Below are 21,691 nucleotides of genomic sequence, written 5' to 3'. Positions count from 1 at the left end.
CGCCGTCTCCACCCACCCTGGATCCACGACCAGGATCCAGCTCCCAGTGGGTAAACCTCTCCTAAATCCAGAGAGCGTAGCAGGAACAAATCAAGCTATTGGGGAGTAAGTGATTATAGCAATCCCCAGAGTGTAGGTATCCCTTCCCCCAAACATGAGCCAAGGCTTCAAGAAAGGTTCAAGATGATCTTATTTTAATGACCACACACTGGCTTTTATGCAAGTCCCCATGCAAGGGGACATCCCACAGGGTGGGACACAGTACAACCAATCCTTTACAGGCAAACCGTAAAACACACCCAGCACAAACATACAATCCCTCCCCTCTGCCTGTGATATAATTACTGAACACAATGGGTTAATGTAATTTATCACAGGCAGGAAACACTTTATGCAACATATTAATAACTTCCAAAATATACATGCCACAAACATAAAAATCACATATTCGAACTCAGCACACTTCAATTATATACAGTCAAAATTCAGCCAATTCCCTGAAGGGGTTAAAAAGTTAGCTGAAGGTCCATTTATGACCGACCGCAAGCACATATTCATGCCCAAAACAGTTCCATAGATTTCAGGCTGAAAAAATGACTAAGCGTTCGAATCTTCGATCGGGACTTAGTCTCTGCGGCTGCAAATCACTGTGGGAGAAGGTAAGGCTCGGCGGTGTTCGCGGAACTGTGTAGCCGATTTCAGTTCCATGGATTTACTAGCACACACCGCTGACCGCGTTCGACTAAATTAAAATGGCCGCCGCCACATGTTCGGTTTTCGAATGGCGGCCACTTCGACTACTTCGGCATTTCGACTGCATCCGAAGTGCCAATTTAAAAGTATAAATCCTTTCTCTGGGAGTTAAAGGGCCAGCAGCAGCACAACAAAAATCCATTGTGCCCAAATCTGGTATTTAAAGGGCCATATCTTTCCGAGACCATAATCACTTGGCAAGAGGCTGGCAAGCAGTCCTCTCCAGGCACAATTGGCAGGGTTAATTTCGCCACATGGTCCTTTAATATAACAGTTTTGGTTTATAGATCATGTCCTTGTAGTCTCACTGCTCAATGCTCTGCCATTAAGGAGTTAAATTACTTTGTTTATGGAGACATAGTCACTAGAGATGTCCCGAACAGTTCGCCGGGAACTGTTCGCCGGCGAACATAGCTTGTGGTGCTTAGACAGTCCCTTTAGAATTTCGAGGAAAATGAAATTCACAATGCTAACGTTACCTAAACATGTATATGTTAACTCTCATTCAGCAGATGTGACCTTTTCAGACACTTAACCCACATTACTTCTTATGTATCTTTTTACCCCCCTTTCTTCAAGCCTCCTTTTTAACCCTCTTACCTTTCTTTTGTCCTCCACATACATACACAGTGACATGCATGCATACGTAAATATGCATTCATAAAGGCACTTACATACAAACATGGACACTCACATACACACATACACATAATCACATACACATAATCGCACACAGTTGCAACATAAATAATTACATGATTATACACAGTCATTCACACGTATATATACCTAGACACACAGTTGCATACATGCACACAGATGCACAAAGTCACATACACATAGTCAAACAAACATACAAAGTCACAAGCACACAGTCAAATGCACATGCACACATACACACACCAGAGTCAGATAGGCAAAGTCATACAGTAGTTAGGTGCACACAGTCAGACACATGCACCGTGTAACATACAGTTATACATTCAAACACACAGAGACACATGCACACAGTTACAAAAATAAATTATTATAACAAAGGTTTATTAAAATAAATAAAATACGTTACAGTAAACATTTGTTGTTCCTTTAAAGTTTGTTGTGTAAATCCATAATATTTTACCACACACAGTCAATGACACATAGTTCCACACATCGTTGCAGGCAGAAAAGTTATAGGCACACACAGTCAGACACCACACATATAATCATGGGCACACATTCACAAACATAGTCATAGTCGCTGTTATAAGGACACACAATCTTACACAATTACGGACACTCACATACTCAAACACAGTCACAGCCACAAACAGTTACTGCCACACACATCTACAGTCACACACACAGTTACAGCCACACACACAGTCACACACAGTTACAGGTACACACACACACACAGTTACAGGCACACATACACACATTTACAGACACACACACACAGCTACTGTCACACACATACATAGTTACAGTCACACAGTCACCAAAACTGCCTCCTGGGTCCTACATTTGGGTGGTTGGGTTGGGGGTGGGGGCAGGGCCAGTGCAAGGATTTTTGGGTACATAGGCGAAGATGCATTTTTCCGCCTCCCCCCAAAAATAGCATCTTCACCTATGTGCCTCTTAACCAGCCCCTCTTCCCTCCCCGTCCATTAGTGGTCCCCTCCCTTCCCTGTCCCTAAGTGTCTCTCTCCCCTCCTCTCTCTTTTCCCTGTCCCTTGGTGTCTCCCTCCCCTCCCTCTCTGTCCCTTGGTGCACTCCCAACCCCGTTAGTGGTAACACGCCCCTTCTTGGTCTGCCTCCTACCTATCTTGTAGCGTTGCCGAGCGGAGCAGATCCCCTACAGGCACTTCAATTTTCTGTACCCGGCCGGACTGACAGGAAGTGCTCTCTCAGTGAGCACCTCCTGTCAGTCTGGCCGGGTACAGGAAACAGAAGCTCCAGTACCGTGCTCCACCCCGCCACGCTACACTCAGTGGTGTATACACACTGACAGTCACACACACTCAATGACAAACACACAGACGTCACTAACAGACACAGACTCACGGATCTGACACACACTCATTCATTGACAGACACACACACACACTGACAGCCACACACTGATTGACCAGGGGTCCAGTGTGGCTCTAATCTCTCTGCTCCCTCATGGGCTGTCTACTGTCTACTGATGCCGGGAGTCAGAATGACGTCATATTCCGTCTCCCGCGGCATCAGCAAACAGCGCGTGAGGGAGCAGAGCAGAGAGATCACCGCTACCTCGCCACCTCTGATTATACCACAGCCACCCTGGTGGGTCCAGAAGGTGGCCTGGCAGGAGGGAGTGCTTCCCTCCTGCTGGTCACTGAAATCTTGCGCCCCCAGAGCCGCCTTATGGGCGCGCTGGCCCTGGGTGGGGGAGAAATGTAGGCTGGAGCACTTTCCCTCATGTCTAGTGTATTTGCTATCAGGGTTAGTTACTAGAGTGAGAATTGTCAGGAATCCACAGTGAATTCAAAGTGAATTTCAAAGTCCACAATAGCCTAACTGGAAGCATAGCTGATTTGGAGAACTTTTCACGTTCAACTATTTTGGCCTTAAATTTGAAATATGCTGTGAATTCGGTTTAAATTCTCAACAATTATTACTTTAGTAAATAACCATGTTTGTCTTTCATTTTACCTCTTTACTAGAATTAACTTCAATATAGTTCTAACATGCTTTTATAAATTATTTTCAGTTATAAATAAAAAGGATGCCAAAAAAAATCCAATGTCTAGAACGCTGTAAACCTAATATCCAAACACACTCAAATGTTTGACAGCTAATGAGCATATTAGGAAGATATATTTCCCTCTTTTTTTTTCAACTTTTTTTGCCTTCAACTAGAAATCAGGTGACGATTTTGTGACCTCTTGCACACATTGTTAGTCATTATGATAAATATGCAGCTGCCTTAAGACACTAGAAATGATCTATCCCTGCGTAATATCACCTGGTGCAATCCATCATTGCATAAGCTCTCTACAAGAAATACATCTCTGCCTATGTTCTATGTTCACCATCTCCTAAAGAAAAGTCCTATCTTGGCTTCTGTTATGATTATTTTTAAGACATTCCCTACTGAGTAGACTTTATACTGTACTAGTGTTTAATTTTATATATGAAATTATCTTTAAATTCATTGGCCTGTCAACGCAAAGAACAACTGAATATATCAACTATTATTGCCTCAAGAGGACTGAATCTTTGCAGAATAAATCAGTTGAGGACTAAAACTATACTAGTCTTCATTATGTGATTTGTATTCGAGTTTTCTTGTGTGCGTTACTAATTTGGAAGATTGATAATTGTTTTATGATCTATTGCACATTTTTTTTCAAAAGGCACAATTTAACTGGGAAATAAAAAAATAACAAATTGATAGCTTGAGGCCTAATTCCGTGATGATTGTTCCTTCCAGAAACATGCTAAGCAGGATAAGATTGAAACACTTTTTCTTCTCTTTTAATATTAAAACATACTTCTACTAAATCATCATTACATTGCACAATGATTTTTACCTGAATCAAATAAGTATTCACATTAAGGTTATAGTAAATTGAAGACCCAGTGATTAGTCCTACATCCCTGCAATGCATTGGACCCATAGCTTCAAACCACAACCTCAGCTCAGTTAACTTGCAGGATTCATGTCATTTTCTTTATTTTTTAGAACCTGTGTTTTAATCAAATACCAAACTGAGTCAGTCAGTATTATCTAATGCAGGGGTTCCCAATTAATTTTTCCAGTGGAACCCTTTGACATAGTATATCAACATCGTGGACCACTCCCTCCCCCTCCCCCCAGGCAGAACACCAATTGGGAAACGCTGATCTAATAAATATTTTGAATTTTCTGATGTATAAATGTAGCAGAGTCAGGTAACTACTTCCTTACTGAAGATATAATTGATTGAACAACTTCACCTTTTCAACTTAGTTATATGCGTTTGTTAAGTTTGAGAAGTGTAATTTGCTGAGTTACATAGTTACATAGGTACATAGTTACATAGCTGAAAAGAGACTTGCGTCCATCAAGTTCAGCCTTCCTCACATTTGTTTTTTGCTGTTGAACCAAAAGAAGGCAAAAAACCCAGTTTGAAGCACAATTTTGCAACAAGCTAGGAAAAAAAATCCTTCTTGACCCCAGAATGGCAGTCAGATTTATCCTTGGATCAAGCAGTTATTACCCTACATTGAAAGATTATATCCTTGAATATTCTGTTTTTGCAAGTATGCATCTAGTAGCTGTTTGAACATCTGTATGAACTCTGATAAAACCACTTCTTCAGGCAGAGAATTCCACACCCTTATTGTTCTTACAGTAAAAAAGTCTAAATGCATGACCTTGTGTCCTATGTAAAGTCCGGTTTGTGAATAGATTTCCACACAATGGTTTGTATTGGCCCCGAATATATTTGTATAATGTTATCATATCCCCTCTCAGGCGACGTTTTTCTAAACTAAATAGGTTTAAATTTGTTAACCTTTCCTATAATTATTATAATTTAGGTCGAGTTAGACAAATGCAATGTATCAAAACCCTTTCAATAAGAATCAGGGATATCTGCTGGTCTACAAATAGGATGGCACCAAGCGTGGATGGAAACATACATTGGCAAGACCATTTGAGATGGATAAAAGTAATACACTGATGCTGAGCTATACTGAAAATGTACTTTTTCACCCTGCCAGGTAGAATTATGTGTGTATTCCTCATTCTCAGTTCCCCTACTAGAGGCCTTGGAGTCTCTTAGCTGTGCCTAAAACTGCACTCTGCTGGACAGAGATCTCACATGTCCCATCTGGATACTGTTGAAGCCATTCTCCCAATCTAGAGGGGGAGGGGGTTACAGCCCCTATCACTCCTATCACAATTGGGACTACTACTGCCTTCACTTTACATATCCTTTATAGCTCCTTTTTCCGTCCTTGGTATTTTATACTTTCTCATGTTCCTTCTACCTGATGTTATGGTCGCTTGGTATTGCCACATCTATCACTCGTGCACAGCGTCATACATACCGTGGTCGCAGGGGTTGCAGCTGCGACCGGGCCCGCCACTCCAGGGGGCCTGGCCGCCCTGTGGACCAGTGTGACCAGGTATCTGCCGCCATCATCTTCTGCGGCCCCGGCCCACGCGGCAAACCGCCGTGGCTGCCCTCCAAGGGGTCCATCAGGTGGCCCATGCTGTCAGGGCCACCTGATGGATGTGGATTGTCTAGGGGCCCGGTCAGTGCTGGGCACTTTAACAGCGTGACCGGGCCCCCTGTGATGACATCACAAGCTGGGAGGAAGTGACTGCACGTCACTCCTTCCAGCTAACACATACAGACCGCGCGGGAGGAAGCAGAGGGAGCCACCACTGGACCCCAGTCACCCTCCTGCACCTAAAAGGTAAGAAACAGGAGGGTGACTTAAACATTTTGTGTGTGTGTGTTTGTATGTATGTGTGTCTGTCTGTCTGTATGTGTGTCTGTATGTGTGTGCCTGTCTGTCTGTATGTATGTATGTGTGCCTGTGTGTGTGTGTCTGCCTGTTTGTATGTATGTCTTTGTATGTATGTGTGTGTGCCTGTCTGTGTATGTATGTGTGTCTGTCTGTCTGTGTGTCTGCCTGTATGTGTGTGCTTGTCTGTTTGTATGTATGTATGTGCGTCTTGTGTGTGTGTGTCTGTCTGTATGAATGTGTGTGTGCCTGCCTGTTTGTATGTATGTCTTTGTATATATGTGTGTGTGTGCCTGTCTGTGTATGTATGTGTCTCTCTTTCTGTCTGTGTGTCTGCCTGTATGTGTGTGCTTGTCTGTTTGTATGTATGTATGTATGTGCATCTTGTGTGTGTGTGTCTGTCTGTATAAATGTGTGTGTGTCTGCCTGTTTGTATGTATGTCTTTGTATGTATGTATGTATGTATGTGTGTGTGTGCCTGTCTGTGTATGTATGTGTGTCTGTCTGTATGTGTGTGTGCTTGTGTGTTTGTATGTATGTATGTGCGTCTTGTGTGTGTCTGTCTGTATGTGTGTATGTCTGTCTTTCTGTCTGTGTGTCTGCCTGTATGTGTGTGCTTGTCTGTTTGTATGTATGTATGTGCATCTTGTGTGTGTGTCTGTCTGTATGTATGTGTGTGTGTCTGCCTGTTTGTATGTATGTCTTTGTATGTATGTATGTATGTATGTATGTGTGTGTGCCTGTCTGTGTATGTATGTGTGTCTGTCTGTATGTGTGTGTGCTTGTGTGTTTGTATGTATGTATGTGCATCTTGTGTGTGTCTGTCTGTATGTGTGTATGTCTGTGTGTGTGTGTGTGTGTGTCTGCCTGTGTGTATGTGTGCCTGTCTGTTTTTTATGTATGTGTCTTTGTATGTATGTGTGTCGTGTGTGTGTGTGTGTCTGTATGTGTCTGCCTGTGTGTATGTGTGCCTGTCTGTTTTTTATGTATGCGTGTCGTGTGTGTGTGTGTCTGTATGTGTCTGCCTGTGTGTATGTGTGCCTGTCTGTTTTTAAGTATGTGTCTTTGTATGTATGTGTGTCTTGTGTGTGTGTGTCTGTATGTGTGTGTGTCTGTGTGTGTGTGTCTGTATGTATGTGTGCCTGTCTGTATGTGTGTGTGTGTCTGTATGTGTGCCTGTCTGTTTGTATGTATGTGTCTGTGTGCCTGTATGTGTCTGTGTGTATATATGTGTGCCTGTCTGTTTGTTTCTATGTATGTGTCTATGTGTGTGTGTGGAGGGAGGGGCATGGGTCATTTTCGCACTGGGGCCCCATGGTTTGTGTGTACGCCACTGCTTCTGCAGTATTTTATTCCTTGTCTTCCAGCACAATATAGGGTGGTTTGGACAGTACTAGCTTGTCTGTCTGGATTTGGAAGTCCCACATATTCTTATACCTGTTCATTCTAAATCACTCTTTGTGGTACTTCCTATCTGGACTGGTCCAACAGTGGCAAGACCCACTCCGCTCAACTGATGCTCTTACATAGGCCAAATGTCCTGAGATTACTTTACGCATTACAAGTACATGTAATAATATCTTTCACAGCACAGAAACGTTGTTGCTGGTGTCCCAGAAGCAGTACACAAGGAAACTAATCTAGGATGGGGCATAGACTATTGTGACATATCTGGGGCTGTTGAGAAGTGCACTTCCATGCAGACTTCCTCCACTACAAATTCATACTGTCTTATTTAATCTGTGGAAAAAAAATATTCCTGCTACTTATTAATTTATACAAGTTTCTTTTTGCCTTCCTATTGACAGCACATAACCAGTTCCTTTCATTTGGCACTTTCCCACCTTTAGTACACTGACTTCCACAATTTCCCCATGTGGGTATGCATATGTAACAGCTCACTATCCTCTGTTGCATTCTGTCTGAGATTGTTCCAAAAGTGTTTATTCTCAAAATGAATAATTTAACATTACTCTTTCTCAAACTGAAAATGTGTTTACAGACTGTGTCTGGTCCTGCTAATTGTAATACTAAGGCTACATAGCCACTTCACTCATTCTCCAAAGTAGGTTACTATATTAATTGCTTAGTTGTTTTTGTTTTCTCATGATACTTAATGGACATTTGTTTGTTTTTACTTTCTTGCCTTTGAACTGTTACAGAACTCTGTAGGATGCTGACATGCTGACTTCATTGTAAGCATGCAGGCATCTGAGCAGAGTGATGTTCCTATACTCACTAGCGAGTGATAACAGTGTCAGATAGGGATTCACTATAGCAACTGCATCATATAGATTGTTGTTGCTGTGGGAGGACCCTTCTACACTCCTTGTCACTTAATTCTTCAACACATGAGTCAGAGCAAAGTCACCTGGCCCCTGTCTGAGCTTTGGCCCTAAGCAGCCACCTATGTTTGCTTTTGGGTAATCCATCTCTTATAGTGGTTATGGAATGTGCAATTATTTTGTTCCTGCACTCTCACCTTTTGATAGTATGTCATATTCTTTGCATATTCCTTAAGGTGTGCAGGGCATCTGGCAGTGCAGATAATGGTTTGCTGATCCAAGAGGTAGAGCAACAGAGCTACACTTTTGTTAATGTATTATGAAAACGGCATACTTTTAAATGGAGAGAGTATGGGGATAGGGTCCCTGCTGCTTAATCATATAATATGCTGTAGTGTTTATGTTGCATACTTTCAGCAATTTCAAATGGACCTAGAGAGACACTTTCATTTCTAAGGGTATGAGTTGGGGGTATGACCAGAGGCGGGACTGTTCTGAGTAGTTTTAAGTGACTTACTAATAACAATTTAGGCTACTAAAACTTAATATAGAACAAGAACAATGTATCATACGCTGACATATTTCTAAACTCATTTATTGTAGTTTAAAGACTCATTATTATTGCTGTGGAGTTATGATATACATTCTGACACACACACTATATATCAACCTCCTAGAAAAGACATTAGGAGAGAAAAGAAGGACAGATGGATTTGGACCTGAAATAAGGACTGTCCCTCATACATAGGGACACTTGGAATGTATATTTAAACGCCCCTCCTTCCCATATTATGACATAATTCACTGTAATTGATCTTTAGAGGTTATTCTCCATATTATTAATTCTTGACAATATTACAACAGTACAAAGCATTACTGCAAAATAGGCATCTAGTTTTGTTATGGCGGTTTTAAACTTAATGGTAGAGATTTATCAAGGCGAGACTGGTGTTATTTCTTTTGCAAAGTGCTACATTTTGAGAGACATACTATTGGTTTCCATAGTGATTCCTCTTTATTATGATCACTGCCCCAGGATAGCACCCGTTTTGCCTTCGTAAATCTCCCTCCACATTGATAATCTCAAGGTCACTTACTGTATGGGTACAATTCTGCTTTATCTAAAATTACAACTCAACACATTCATTCATTACACGATCAGTCTGAATAAAGAAAAAAATCTGCCTTGATTGCTAACATTTAAATTACCCGTGTACGATGTGTTTTATTTTCTCATGAGTCACCGGTATTTTTCACTATTTATTGATGCATTTCCAAGCACAATTCAATTCGCTTGTCACACACTGTGATTTTTTTAATAGTAGAATAACTGTCATTCTGTTCTGCAGTCTGAATGACTCACATTTCTATTGTTTATTCTAGCCTAGATTTCTCACATGGTTAAAATTTTGTCTCAAGTGAGAAAATCCTTAATCCTATGTCAAAGCCTGAAAACCCTCTGCTTCCTAAATCAGTCACGCGGAATGACATATTATGAGATTAAAGGAGGTTTTCACACTCAAGATTATACCTATTTAATAAAATAACAAAACAGGCCTATTTTTTTTCATCATATGAATTAAGCTGTTATACGTCATGATACAATATATATATTAGCACCAGTTTTAACTGGTGTTCAATAATACATACTAAACATTCCATTTTTAAGAATGTTGATATTTTTCAGGAAGGGATGTCTAACTTCATATGTGGACGTCTGTATTTTGTTTTAAATGTGAATAATTATTTTCAATTATACCAGCCTATAAAGGGTACTGTTCAATGTTGTCAGATATTTCCTGATTCTGACTCTCTCAATAAGAGATATGGATAAATATTTAAACCAACACTATAGGATCAGGAATACAAAGCTATATTTCTAACTCTATATTGTCCCTGTCCCTTAACCCCTTAAGGACCAAACTTCTGGAATAAAAGGGAATCATGACATGTCATACATGTCATGTGTCCTTAAGGGGTTAAGAGGTCCCCTCAACTCTGACCATGAAATGGTTAAAAAAGTTTTTTTTTACCTCTTTCCAGCACATAGGCTCCCTCGGTGCTGGCTAAGTCTCCTCCCCCAGGGATGTCATGGCAATGGGGTCACATAATCTGAATAGATCACGCTTGCCAGGCGCAATAATGCTTGCCCATAAGAGAGCATCAAATAAATGCTTTCTTATGGGGAATTTAAAGATGTTAAACACCCTCATGCAAAGCATGAGGAGGTCCAACATCATTGAACGTAGTAAAACTCCATTAGGGACCCATAAGCGCCTTTAGTGGTTGTTTGGAAAACAGAAGTTTGGGAAAAACTGCAATATTGTACATTGCAGGGTTACACAGACAGGAGCAGTGCACCCAGATCCCTTCAATGAGATGAAGTGGTCTGTGTTTCTGTAGTGTCCCTTTAAGTGTCAAGTGTGTAAGCAGCATACAAATTTACATACAAAATACAGGAACAGTTCTAAACATCAGATTTGTTTTAAGGAATAGCAACTAAAGAATGTGCTCTTATAGTCTATTCAAAAAGCAAAACAATGGACTAGTTCTGGAACACTCACTTAGCCTACGTTTACTTTGTATTCTAATATTCAGCTTAATATTAGAATCTATTGGAGATTTGTGAAATTATTTAGGAGCCTAGTCGGGGTCTGGGCATTTCTATACAGATAAAAATCGGTTGGGTATAGGGTAATTATGTTGTATAGATGGGATAAAGAATCTGATGGAGCATTTGGAATGCATGGGACAGTTGTATTAGTGTTTTAAGATGGTGTTTTTAACACTATAGTGTTAGGGATATATGTTTGTGTTCCTGGCCCTATAATCTTTTTTTTTTAATTGTGATTACGATCTGACTATAGATTGTTTGCTTAAAATACAGGTGATAAAGATCTGATGAAGCAATGGGTAACATTTTACCATCTGCATCATTATGTAAAGCTATTGAGCTGATAGGATATGACATCAAACATTGAGCTGATAGGATATGACATCGAACAAAAAAATGGAATTTACTCTTCGCCGTAGCAATTAAAGAGAAAATCAAATCATGTCCATCTGTACAACTATAGCGTAATATTATTAACCATTTAGTTGCCATAAAAATGGTTGCAGTAACTAGGGACATCTCTGTGGACTACTTAAAGAGACACTCCTCAGCCTAAACTAACTATGTAACTATGTAAACAAACACAAATTACATAAAATTCCTGTTTAGTAGATATATTATCAATGAAAATACTTATGCATTTAATTATGCAATTTTTCATTGGGAGTAAATTTCAAAAAAACTTGCAAAAGTTTCAGATCTCTAGTCTGAAACCTTTGCAAGCCCTGCCTTTCTGATCCCGCCATGACTTTCTGTGGCTGCCCAATCATAGACTACACAATGCAGCTCAATGAGAGGGTTTTGCAAGGCAGAAGCACAGGTCAATTGCTGCCTCTTTAATTTAGCTCCACTGAGCTAACCAAAGCAGGAAATAACAGAACCTGTTGTATGATTGAAAACCAGGGAGGGTAAAAATGTTTAATTAGGAACGTTTTGAAAAAAAAATGGGACACACATAAACACTTCAGCAGGTGGAGTTTTAGGGGTCTCGATTGGTTCCTTAAAATGAAATGTCAAGGCCGTTTCCATTGACTTCTGCTATTTGCTTTTGCTTTTGTAGATGACAGTTTGAAATTTGTTTTTGCACATCTGTGTTTCTGTGAATTATCCTTTTTTACATTTCTAGTAGTCTTTAAATAATATATTGCATATCAACTGTACAACTCACTAAACACTATGGATGCTAAATTTTAAATGCAATCAGAATCCGATTTTCTTAGGTTACTCAAATCACTTTATACTGCATGCACAAGAAAATACATTTTTCTTAATTATAATTGCCACTTCATATTTCACTGAAAGCATTTTAATTAGATATTCGGATTACCCAAATGAGAAGACATCCCTTCATCTTAGAAGAGGTTCTCTCTAATCAGGAGCCCCAGGCTCTTCTAAACCCAATCAGTGATTCCCTAAATGTTATATGTTTAATTTCTTTTTAAACATTCCTCTAAAACTGTACTTTTTATTTCGTTTTTTTTTATTAAAAGTAAGCAACTATTTACTATCTGTCTAGAACAGTTTTACTTAGCTAAAATATCAACTAGTTCTACCAAGAATGAGCACCTGCTTGCCAATACATTACTGAATGGAGATTAGTACCGCTGGTCCTCAGCAATTGACATTCGGTGTTCCTTTCAGAACCAATTTTGTCTGTTCTTCTTCTTGGTATGGCTAATACATTAAATGTGGAGGTTGAATGTTTTCCTGTTGCTGTCCACAGTTAGTCATGGACGTGTGACCTGATTGCAATTTGACACTCTTTAGTTTTGGATTGGCAGCTATGAGTTTATACGGAATGCAGTTACCCCTCTGTCAACAGCTTTTAGCACACTACTGCATTCGTAGTTGCATTTTTTATTGAATTTTTTATGGGGTCATTCAATTCACCTTACGCATCTAATAATGACAGCATGGTCCACGGTATTACAGGTTGCATAGACCTTTTGTAGACTTATTATGTCACTCCACCATTTTATCAGGGCTGTATCGGGGGAATATAATAATTTGAAGCAAGAAAATACACGTCATTGCAGGAGGTTTTGAAAAGGGAAATGAAAAAAACAACAACAAGTAATAAAGTAGGATCTCAATTCCTTTAATGCACATATTTTATCTGCTCATGAAATTGCAATATATGAAGAGAAGAAAGAATAGAATGTTCTTAGCAAACTCACTTCAAATAATAACGATCAATTCACTTGGTTTAAAATGTGTCATATATAGGCACACTCAATAACATACTGTGGCGGCCACCCAGGTAGGAACAAGGGTTTCGCCACCATAGATCTTCTTTTCCCCCTAGTGTGAGTGCTGCTGTAGTAATCCCAAGCAGAGTTTCCCAATAGCAATAATCCAAAGAAGGTATAGCTTTCCCCCACAGACATTAGTTGAGACTGAATGCTGGGGGTGAATTGGTTTATTGGAAGTCACGAATGGCCTTTTATGCAACAGCCCCTGCAGAGGGTTTTCAAAGCAGCATTACCGGTAATTCCTCCCATGGTTTTCTCTGTACCTGAAAAAGAACTACTTTAAAAACAAACATCCAAATTACATCATCTCTCAGGTACAGAACATATACAATTATTACACCCTAAAACACACACAACACAATCAGGTACTCACTCAAGTCCTATATTTCCTGATAACCTGGATCTGAGCGCCCAACATATCAAAATAGCACGCAGATTCCACGAACGCAGCTGAAGCGCCACCAGGGTAAAGTTCTGACTGACCACACACGAGGCTCCTGCCCAGAATAATTCCATGAAATTGGTATGAGCCATCAATCTCTTTAGGAAGTACGAAAACATACAAAACACTGAACTTAAAGGTCCATTCGTACACTGGTTTTGTGCCCCTCGTTCAGGAGTAAGCTCCCACCGAACTGTGTTCGGTTCGTATGTATATAACCAAACACAGGTGGAAGGTGGAAGTTCAGCAGTGTTTGTGCAGTCGAGTGTCTGATTTTAGTTCCATGCACTCGACAACCAATCACCACCGCCTGTGTTCGCTGCTCAAGATGGCCACTGCCACGTGTTCGTACATATGAATGACAACCACCCAGCCGACCACTTAGAACGTTGCAGTTACAATTGTTAACGAGGGATTGACAGGGGTTATAGAGGTTAACAAGCAGCACACACAGCATACGGGTGGTCTGGTAGTTCGTGGGTTGGTTCGGTGTTTAGATTAAATAAACCTAGACTTTTGGAGAATGGGAGAAAAAAGTTTTAAGAATCCAGGGACAGGATGGTCTGTCAAACATACATACTTTCACAATTTCACTTTATAAGGTCAACAATTACATCTTTACAAAACAAACGAAAAAAAACAAAAACAAAATCTGTATAATTTCATATATAATCTGCAAGATGGCTGACAAAAAGAGGATGCTTTTAAAGTTTGTAAATTATTGGTATCCGTTTTTTCGAATCACATGTCACTAAACAAAAAGATACACTAAACACTTGCAACTGAAGATGCATTTAATTTGTCATATTAATTTGCTGCATTCACCAAGAAACAATGTATGTAAATGTTTAAGATTCTTCACTTCTCAGTTTTTGATTGAATGTGAAGATGACTCATTATAATGCATTCATGTAAAATACCGTTGCTGCCTTTGTGATCATGGAAATGTAATGAGGAGGCACATGGTGAAATTTCTTAACTATTTATTTTACATTTTCCTTCTTTTCCCTTTTTTTTTTTTTTGCAGGTTTTACTGGGACCTGATAATGCTCATCATGATGGTTGGAAACCTTGTCATCATACCAGTCGGAATAACTTTCTTCACAGAACAAACAACAACGCCATGGATTATCTTTAATGTCGCATCTGACACAGTATTTTTATTTGACTTATTCATGAATTTTAGAACTGGTATTGTCATTGAAGACAATTCTGAGATAATACTAGATCCAAAAGTCATAAAAATGAATTATTTGAAGAGCTGGTTTGTAGTTGATTTTATCTCCTCAATTCCAGTGGATTATATCTTTCTCATTGTAGAGAAAGGAATGGATTCAGAAGTCTACAAGACCGCTCGAGCACTCCGCATCGTGAGATTTACAAAAATACTCAGTTTACTGCGCCTCCTAAGACTTTCCAGATTAATTAGATACATTCATCAGTGGGAAGAGGTAAGATTACTACTTTATTTTATATCTTATTTAGACACTGGGTTTATTTTTAAAGCACAAATGTGTGACACAACTCTAAATGTGGAACCATCAAAAAACCAATGATGTGATCAGTAGAAGGTTATTCTACTTTTACAACTCTACTTTTTAGATATAACTCCCATGGAACTGGCTTCTTTAGATACATGTTATGTAATTGTTCAAGAAAACATACTTTATATTTATCTATTTAAATTGAGTATAGGTATAAAAAAATAAGAGATTACCCATATTATTCAGTGTTGTACCTGTGAGCTACTAACTAGAAAAGGCTTTAAAATAAAACAGTTAATAACAAAATATAAAAATAATATAGGCTGTGCAGTTAAGATGTTAGACTCAATAGTTCATGGTTTATTAAATGCCAATCCATCATTAATGACATATAGCATTGTAAGTGTGAAATCGGTAATGCACATAGTTTTTGTATATTTTATATCTGGCTGAAGTGTAATCCTTTCTTAATTTAAGTAGAATAGTTGGGTACAATAGTGAACCTTTTTTTTTTGCATTTAGGATATTGCTGTTCTTTAAACATTTGAAAAAAACATCTTCTAGAATACTGTTATTGTTATACGCTCTAATACACATAATAATTTATAAAGAGTATAATCCTTCCTATAAGAAATGCAACTGCAAACGGCAAACTGAGGTTCAACTGATGGGAGGCAGACACATTGTAATCTGATCTATATTTATCAAAACGGTGCTAAAGTTAAACATCCTTACCACCAATTTTCTTTGAATGAAAGATAATTAGTTTTGGACAATAGCACTCTTTGATGAATTTAAAACCGTCTGTATCTTGACAACTTGCCTCATTACAAAAACATCTCCTTAAGGGTAAACGGATATGGGACTATCTGATAACAGTAGAATGCTTACAGTAATACAATTGTCATTCCACTGAAAGCAAGCAAAAGAAATGGATAACCTGAGTCAGAACACACAGGCATTTCTAGTGACATAAAGAAGGTTTCATTATAGTTAAAACACACACACATATATATTATGATTCTACTAATCATACCTACACAGTTAACAAAAAGGTAAAAAGTATTTTAAACTAGATTAGATGAGGTAAAATGAGGCATTGCATAATCAAAAATCAAATTCTTCTTGAAAATTAATTTTGGTTTAATATCTGTGAACATATGTGTGTGGGTATCCATGATACCTCATCACTTCCTCTACTTCTAGTGTAAGGAAGATGTCAGTCCTAGGAAAAAAGGTTCAGGGGGGGGAAGGGTCAGGAAAATATGAAAACAAAACAAGCAAAAACGTTCTTGACTTAGAAACGAGTTATCAGGACCTGGATCTTGGCATTAATGCAACATGTTCTTGTGTAGATATCTCTGAGATATATGTATAGTATATAACGATTACCGTATATACTCGAGTATAAGCCGAGTTTTTCAGCACATTTTTTGTGCTGAAAAACCCCAACTCGGCTTATACTCGAGTCAATTGTCTGTATTATGGCAATTTGCATTGCCATAATACAGACTGGGGCTGTGGGGGCTGCAGAGAGCGTTACTTACCTTTCCTGCAGCTCCTGTCAGCTCTCTCCTCCTCTGCGCCGTCCGTTCAGCTCTTCTGTAAGCTCACAGTGTAAGTCTCGCGAGAGCCGCGGCTCTCGCGAGATTTACACTGGGAGCTGACCGAGGTGCTGAACGGACCGGCGGAGGAGGAGAGAGCTGACAGGAGCTGCAGGAAAGGTAAGTAACATCTCTCTGCAGCCCCCACAGCCCCCTCCTACACAGTGCCCATCCACTAGACCACCAGGGAAGGAGAGCCCCCCTCCCTGGCCAGCTAGCAAGCAGGGAGGGGGGATGAAAAAATTTATATATAGCAATAATAATAAAAAAAATACAAATAATAAAATAAAAATAATAATTAAATAAAAAATTATAATAAAATAAAAAAATAATAATAATAAAAAAATGTAATGAAACAAAAAAAATATTAAAATAATAATTAAAAAATAAAAATGCCCACCCCCCACCAAGGCTCTGTATCACACTCTGCATTACACACACACACATACACACACTGCATTCATACACACACACACTGCACTCATACACACACACACTGCACTCATACACACACACTGCACTCATACACACACACACTGCATTCATACACACACACTGCACTCATACACACACACTGCACTCATACACACACACTGCACTCATACACACAGCATTCTCATACACACACACTGCACTCATACACACTGCATTCATACACACACACTGCATTCATGCACACACACTGCACTCATACACACACACACTGCATTCATACACACACACTGCACTCATACACACACACTGCACTCATACACACAGCATTCTCATACACACACTGCACTCATACACACAGCATTCATACACACACACAGCATTCATACACACACACAGCATTCATACACACACACTGCACTCATACACACACTGCACTCATACACACACTGCACTCATACACAGCATTCTCATACACACACACTGCACTCATACACACAGCATTCTCATACACACACACTGCATTCATATACACACACTGCATTCATATACACACACTGCATTCATATACACACTGCACTCATACACACACTGCATTCTCATACACACACACTGCATTCTCATACACACACTGCATTCATTATATACACACACTGTAAATAAATATTCAATTAATATAATTTTTTAAGGATCTAATTTTATTTAGAAATTTACCAGCAGCTGCTGCATTTCCCACCCTAGTCTTATACTCGAGTCAATAAGTTTTCCCAGTTTTTTGGGGTAAAATTAGGGGCCTCGGCTTATATTCGGGTCGGCTTATACTCGAGTATATATGGTATCAATCGCCTTTTGGCCATTTGCTGCTAACTAGTACCATTTTATATACAGTTTTGAAAAAAGAAACACAATTTCTACACAAATCTCCCATTTATTGAACATGTTTATTGTTTAATTTTTATTATTTTGTTTCTAGTTCTTTGTTTTATTGAGAGGTAAATGCACAAACTGTACATGCCAACCAGATTTCTAATGTTTTCAAGAATATTTATATGTGTGTTGTAGATGCAGTGTGTGTAGAAATTTTTATGTTTTCAAGAAATAAATATGTGGGGGCACTGCTTCTTCTGTTTTAATTCTGAAAGGAATAATTCCTGTGGCCTGGAAGAGGGGATATTATACCCCCTGGTGGTCTAGCGACTTTGTGCATCCAGCACACGCTATCTTCTGTTTCCGGCAGCTTCTTTCTCCAACTCTTGTGAGCTGGTATGCCACGCGGAACATTGCCATAGTAACCTGCCGCAATGCTTTGGTGGTTGGAGCCTCGCAGGACTTGGAAAGAGGAGCTGCTGGAAACAGAGGATAGTGTGTGCTAGGCCTCAGCCACTCCCTCTTCAATATACAAGCTACTGGCATCCCCCCTCCCCTGCTAGTGTGCTCCACTGGTTATCAGCAATAACAGTATCATCGTAAACAACACCAATTATTGCCTAAATGCCAAATATTGGCCAACTTATCATTTCAACTGATAATCATTCGATCCCTAATGTATAGTTCACAATTCAAACATAATGGTATTTTCACATTTTGTTCTTAGCAAGTATACAATGCAGTATTTAATGAATTGCAAAAATCATTTATTTTCCTGTACACATAACAATATGAAGGTGACAATCTGAGTAACTTTATATACACTATTTAGAACTGATCCTTTGTTACATCTCAATAAATGTAAGTGAGATACAGTGCCTGATGTTTGCTTCAGAGTTTGTAATGATACAAGAAGCTACAGTGCAGCATTATCCAAAGGATTTGTTGTAAGCTAGTTTGTACAGTACATACAAATGAATGTGATCTGAATATCAATTACCTGCAGTGTGTCCACTGAGGCTTGAGGCAAATGGAGTATGATTTGGTTTTTATTAATAGAACTGTGCATTTTGATTTAATTCATTTACTTTAAGGAATTGTATGATTTTAGAACTTTAATAAAAATTAAAATAAATACTATATACACAGAGAACATCATAACATATAGCACCAGGAGGGGAATATGGTAGGTGCATTTTTTGGTAAATAAAGTTCTAATGTAAATGCATGGATGCAATTGTCATTAAAAGGAACATGTTGGGGGGCAGAGCCAGCTCTCGGCATGAACGGTCGCACACTCACTGCTCTCCGACGACCGCAGCCCAAAACGGCCCAAAATCGACCGCAAAAGATACTCCACCAGACAACAGAGAGCCTGCTAAAACTCCACCATAGATGGGGAGAAAAACTAAAAAAAACGCGCCTGGATCGTCTGTGGTTCACGGCCGATATAGGCGACTTACTGAGGAGGCCTCATGGTGCGGCGGCACCTAACATGGTGGCCGACTATGAAGATTATTCTGAGAGCTCGGATGACACATCCCTTCACTGCCCTGAGACGCTGGGCTAAAAGGGACCTCCCAAACCTAAGCAACAGCCGATGGGTTCTCCAGTTACCACGAAGATACTTACCTCTCTTTTGACCGACCTACGCCAGTCGCTCTCCACGGAGATCTCCCAGGTAAGGGAGGATGTTAAGGGGTTCACTGATCGCCTCTCAGCAGTGGCGCAATCCACTCAGGCACAGACAGCACAAATAACAGAGCAACAGAATCAGGTCAAAGACCTCTCCTCAGCTCACATTACACTTACCCACCAACTAGCAGCTATGGAAGACAAAAGGAGGTGGAAGCATATTAAAATCAGAGGCCTTTCAGACGCAATATCCCCGGCCGAGCTTCCCCATCTTTTAAGACGGCTCTTCACAGCCTTCCTGTCCCCCAAACAAGCTAAAGGGGTGCAGCTGGATGGCATGTTCCGCCTGCCCAAGCCACCACAACTCACAAGCTCAGCAACAAGTGACCTTCTGGGCAAATTTCAAAATGGGCAAGACAAAGCTGCTTTAATTGGTACCATCAAAGGGAAGAATCCATACCGCTTTGAAGACATGGACTTAACGTTTTACTCTGATCTCTCGTGCACAACCTTGCAATGGCGTAAATCTCTCCGACCACTTACAGCGGCATTGACGGCTAAGGGAGTGAAGTATCGCTGGAGACCATCACACATACTCCTCATCCAACACCAAAACAAGGAATATAAAACGACGGACGTCGCGGAGATGGACACTGTCTTGACAGATATGGGAATCCTACCCTCTTCGACCACTACTGCTTGGGATCCAGCCAAGATTATCCCATTTGTTCCAGCATCCAGGGGAACACCTGGAGTGAAGATCACCTGAACCGGGACTTTTGTGTTGTTTATATATTGCTTTCTGTTCTTTTGTTCCCCCTCTTATCTACGCTACCGTAACATAAATGGTGATTACAGGGCATAGGCCCCTATGGTTGTATAACCCAGAGCTTCCTGCACACACATAGCAGGATTGCTATACGGCGGCTATTTACCGCCGAACCGGGCAGATCCCAGACTAGTTACATAGTTACATAGTTAGATAGCTGAAAAGAGACTTGCGTCCATCAAGTTCAGCCTTCCTCACACCTGTTTTTTGCTGTTGATCCAAAAGGGAAAAAAAACAAAAAAAACAAAAAAAAAACCCAGTTTGAAGCACAATTTTGCAACAAGCTAGGACAAAAAATTCTTGACCCCAGAATGGCAGTCAGATTTATCCTTGAATCAAGCAGTTATTACCCTACATTGAAATATTATATCCTTGAATATTCTGTCTTTGCAAGTATGCATCTAGTAGCTGTTTGAACATCTGTATGGACTCTGATAAAACCACTTCTTCAGGCAGAGAATTCCACATCCTGATTGTTCTTACAGTAAAAATACCTTTCCTTTGCCTTAGACGAAATCTTCTTTCTTCCAGTCTAAACGCATGGCCTCGTGTCCTATGTAAAGTCCGGTTTGTGAATAGATTTCCACACAATGGTTTGTATTGGCCCCGAATATATTTGTATAATGTTATCATATCCCCTCTCAGGCGACGTTTTTCTAAACTAAATAGGTTTAAATTTGTTAACCTTTCTTCATAGCTGATATGTTCCATTCCTTTTATTAATTTTATAGCTCGCCTCTGCACTTTTTCTAGTGCCATGATATCCTTCTTTAGAACAGGTGCCCAAAATTGCACAGCATATTCAATATGTGGTCTTACCAGTGATTTATAGAGAGGCAAAAGGATATTCTCGTCCCGAGAATGAATGCCCTTTTTCATGCATGACAATACCTTACTGGCCTTGGCCACTGCTGATTGACATTGCACATTGTTGCATAGTTTGTTGTCTATAACAATTCCCAAGTCCTTTTCGTGTGTTGTTATCCCTAATTCGCTTCCATTAAGGGTATACGTTGCTTGTGTAT

The 21,691-nt window shown here is 39.7% G+C and overlaps 1 protein-coding gene across 1 annotated transcript in view; it reads left to right on the top strand.

Annotated features, from left to right (window-relative positions):
* HCN1 (hyperpolarization activated cyclic nucleotide gated potassium channel 1) overlaps positions 1-21,691 on the top strand; it is a 406,158-nt gene that overhangs the window by 47,141 nt on the left and 337,326 nt on the right. Inside the window, exon 2 of the mRNA XM_063456876.1 lies at positions 14,843-15,266. Within this exon, the coding sequence (XP_063312946.1) occupies positions 14,843-15,266 (424 nt within the window). The remainder of the gene's footprint in view (positions 1-14,842; positions 15,267-21,691) is intronic.

The sequence above is a fragment of the Pelobates fuscus genome, chromosome 5, assembly GCF_036172605.1.
Source record: "Pelobates fuscus isolate aPelFus1 chromosome 5, aPelFus1.pri, whole genome shotgun sequence".
Lineage (NCBI taxonomy): Eukaryota > Metazoa > Chordata > Amphibia > Anura > Pelobatidae > Pelobates > Pelobates fuscus.
This window is presented reverse-complemented; position numbering and strand designations above follow the sequence as displayed.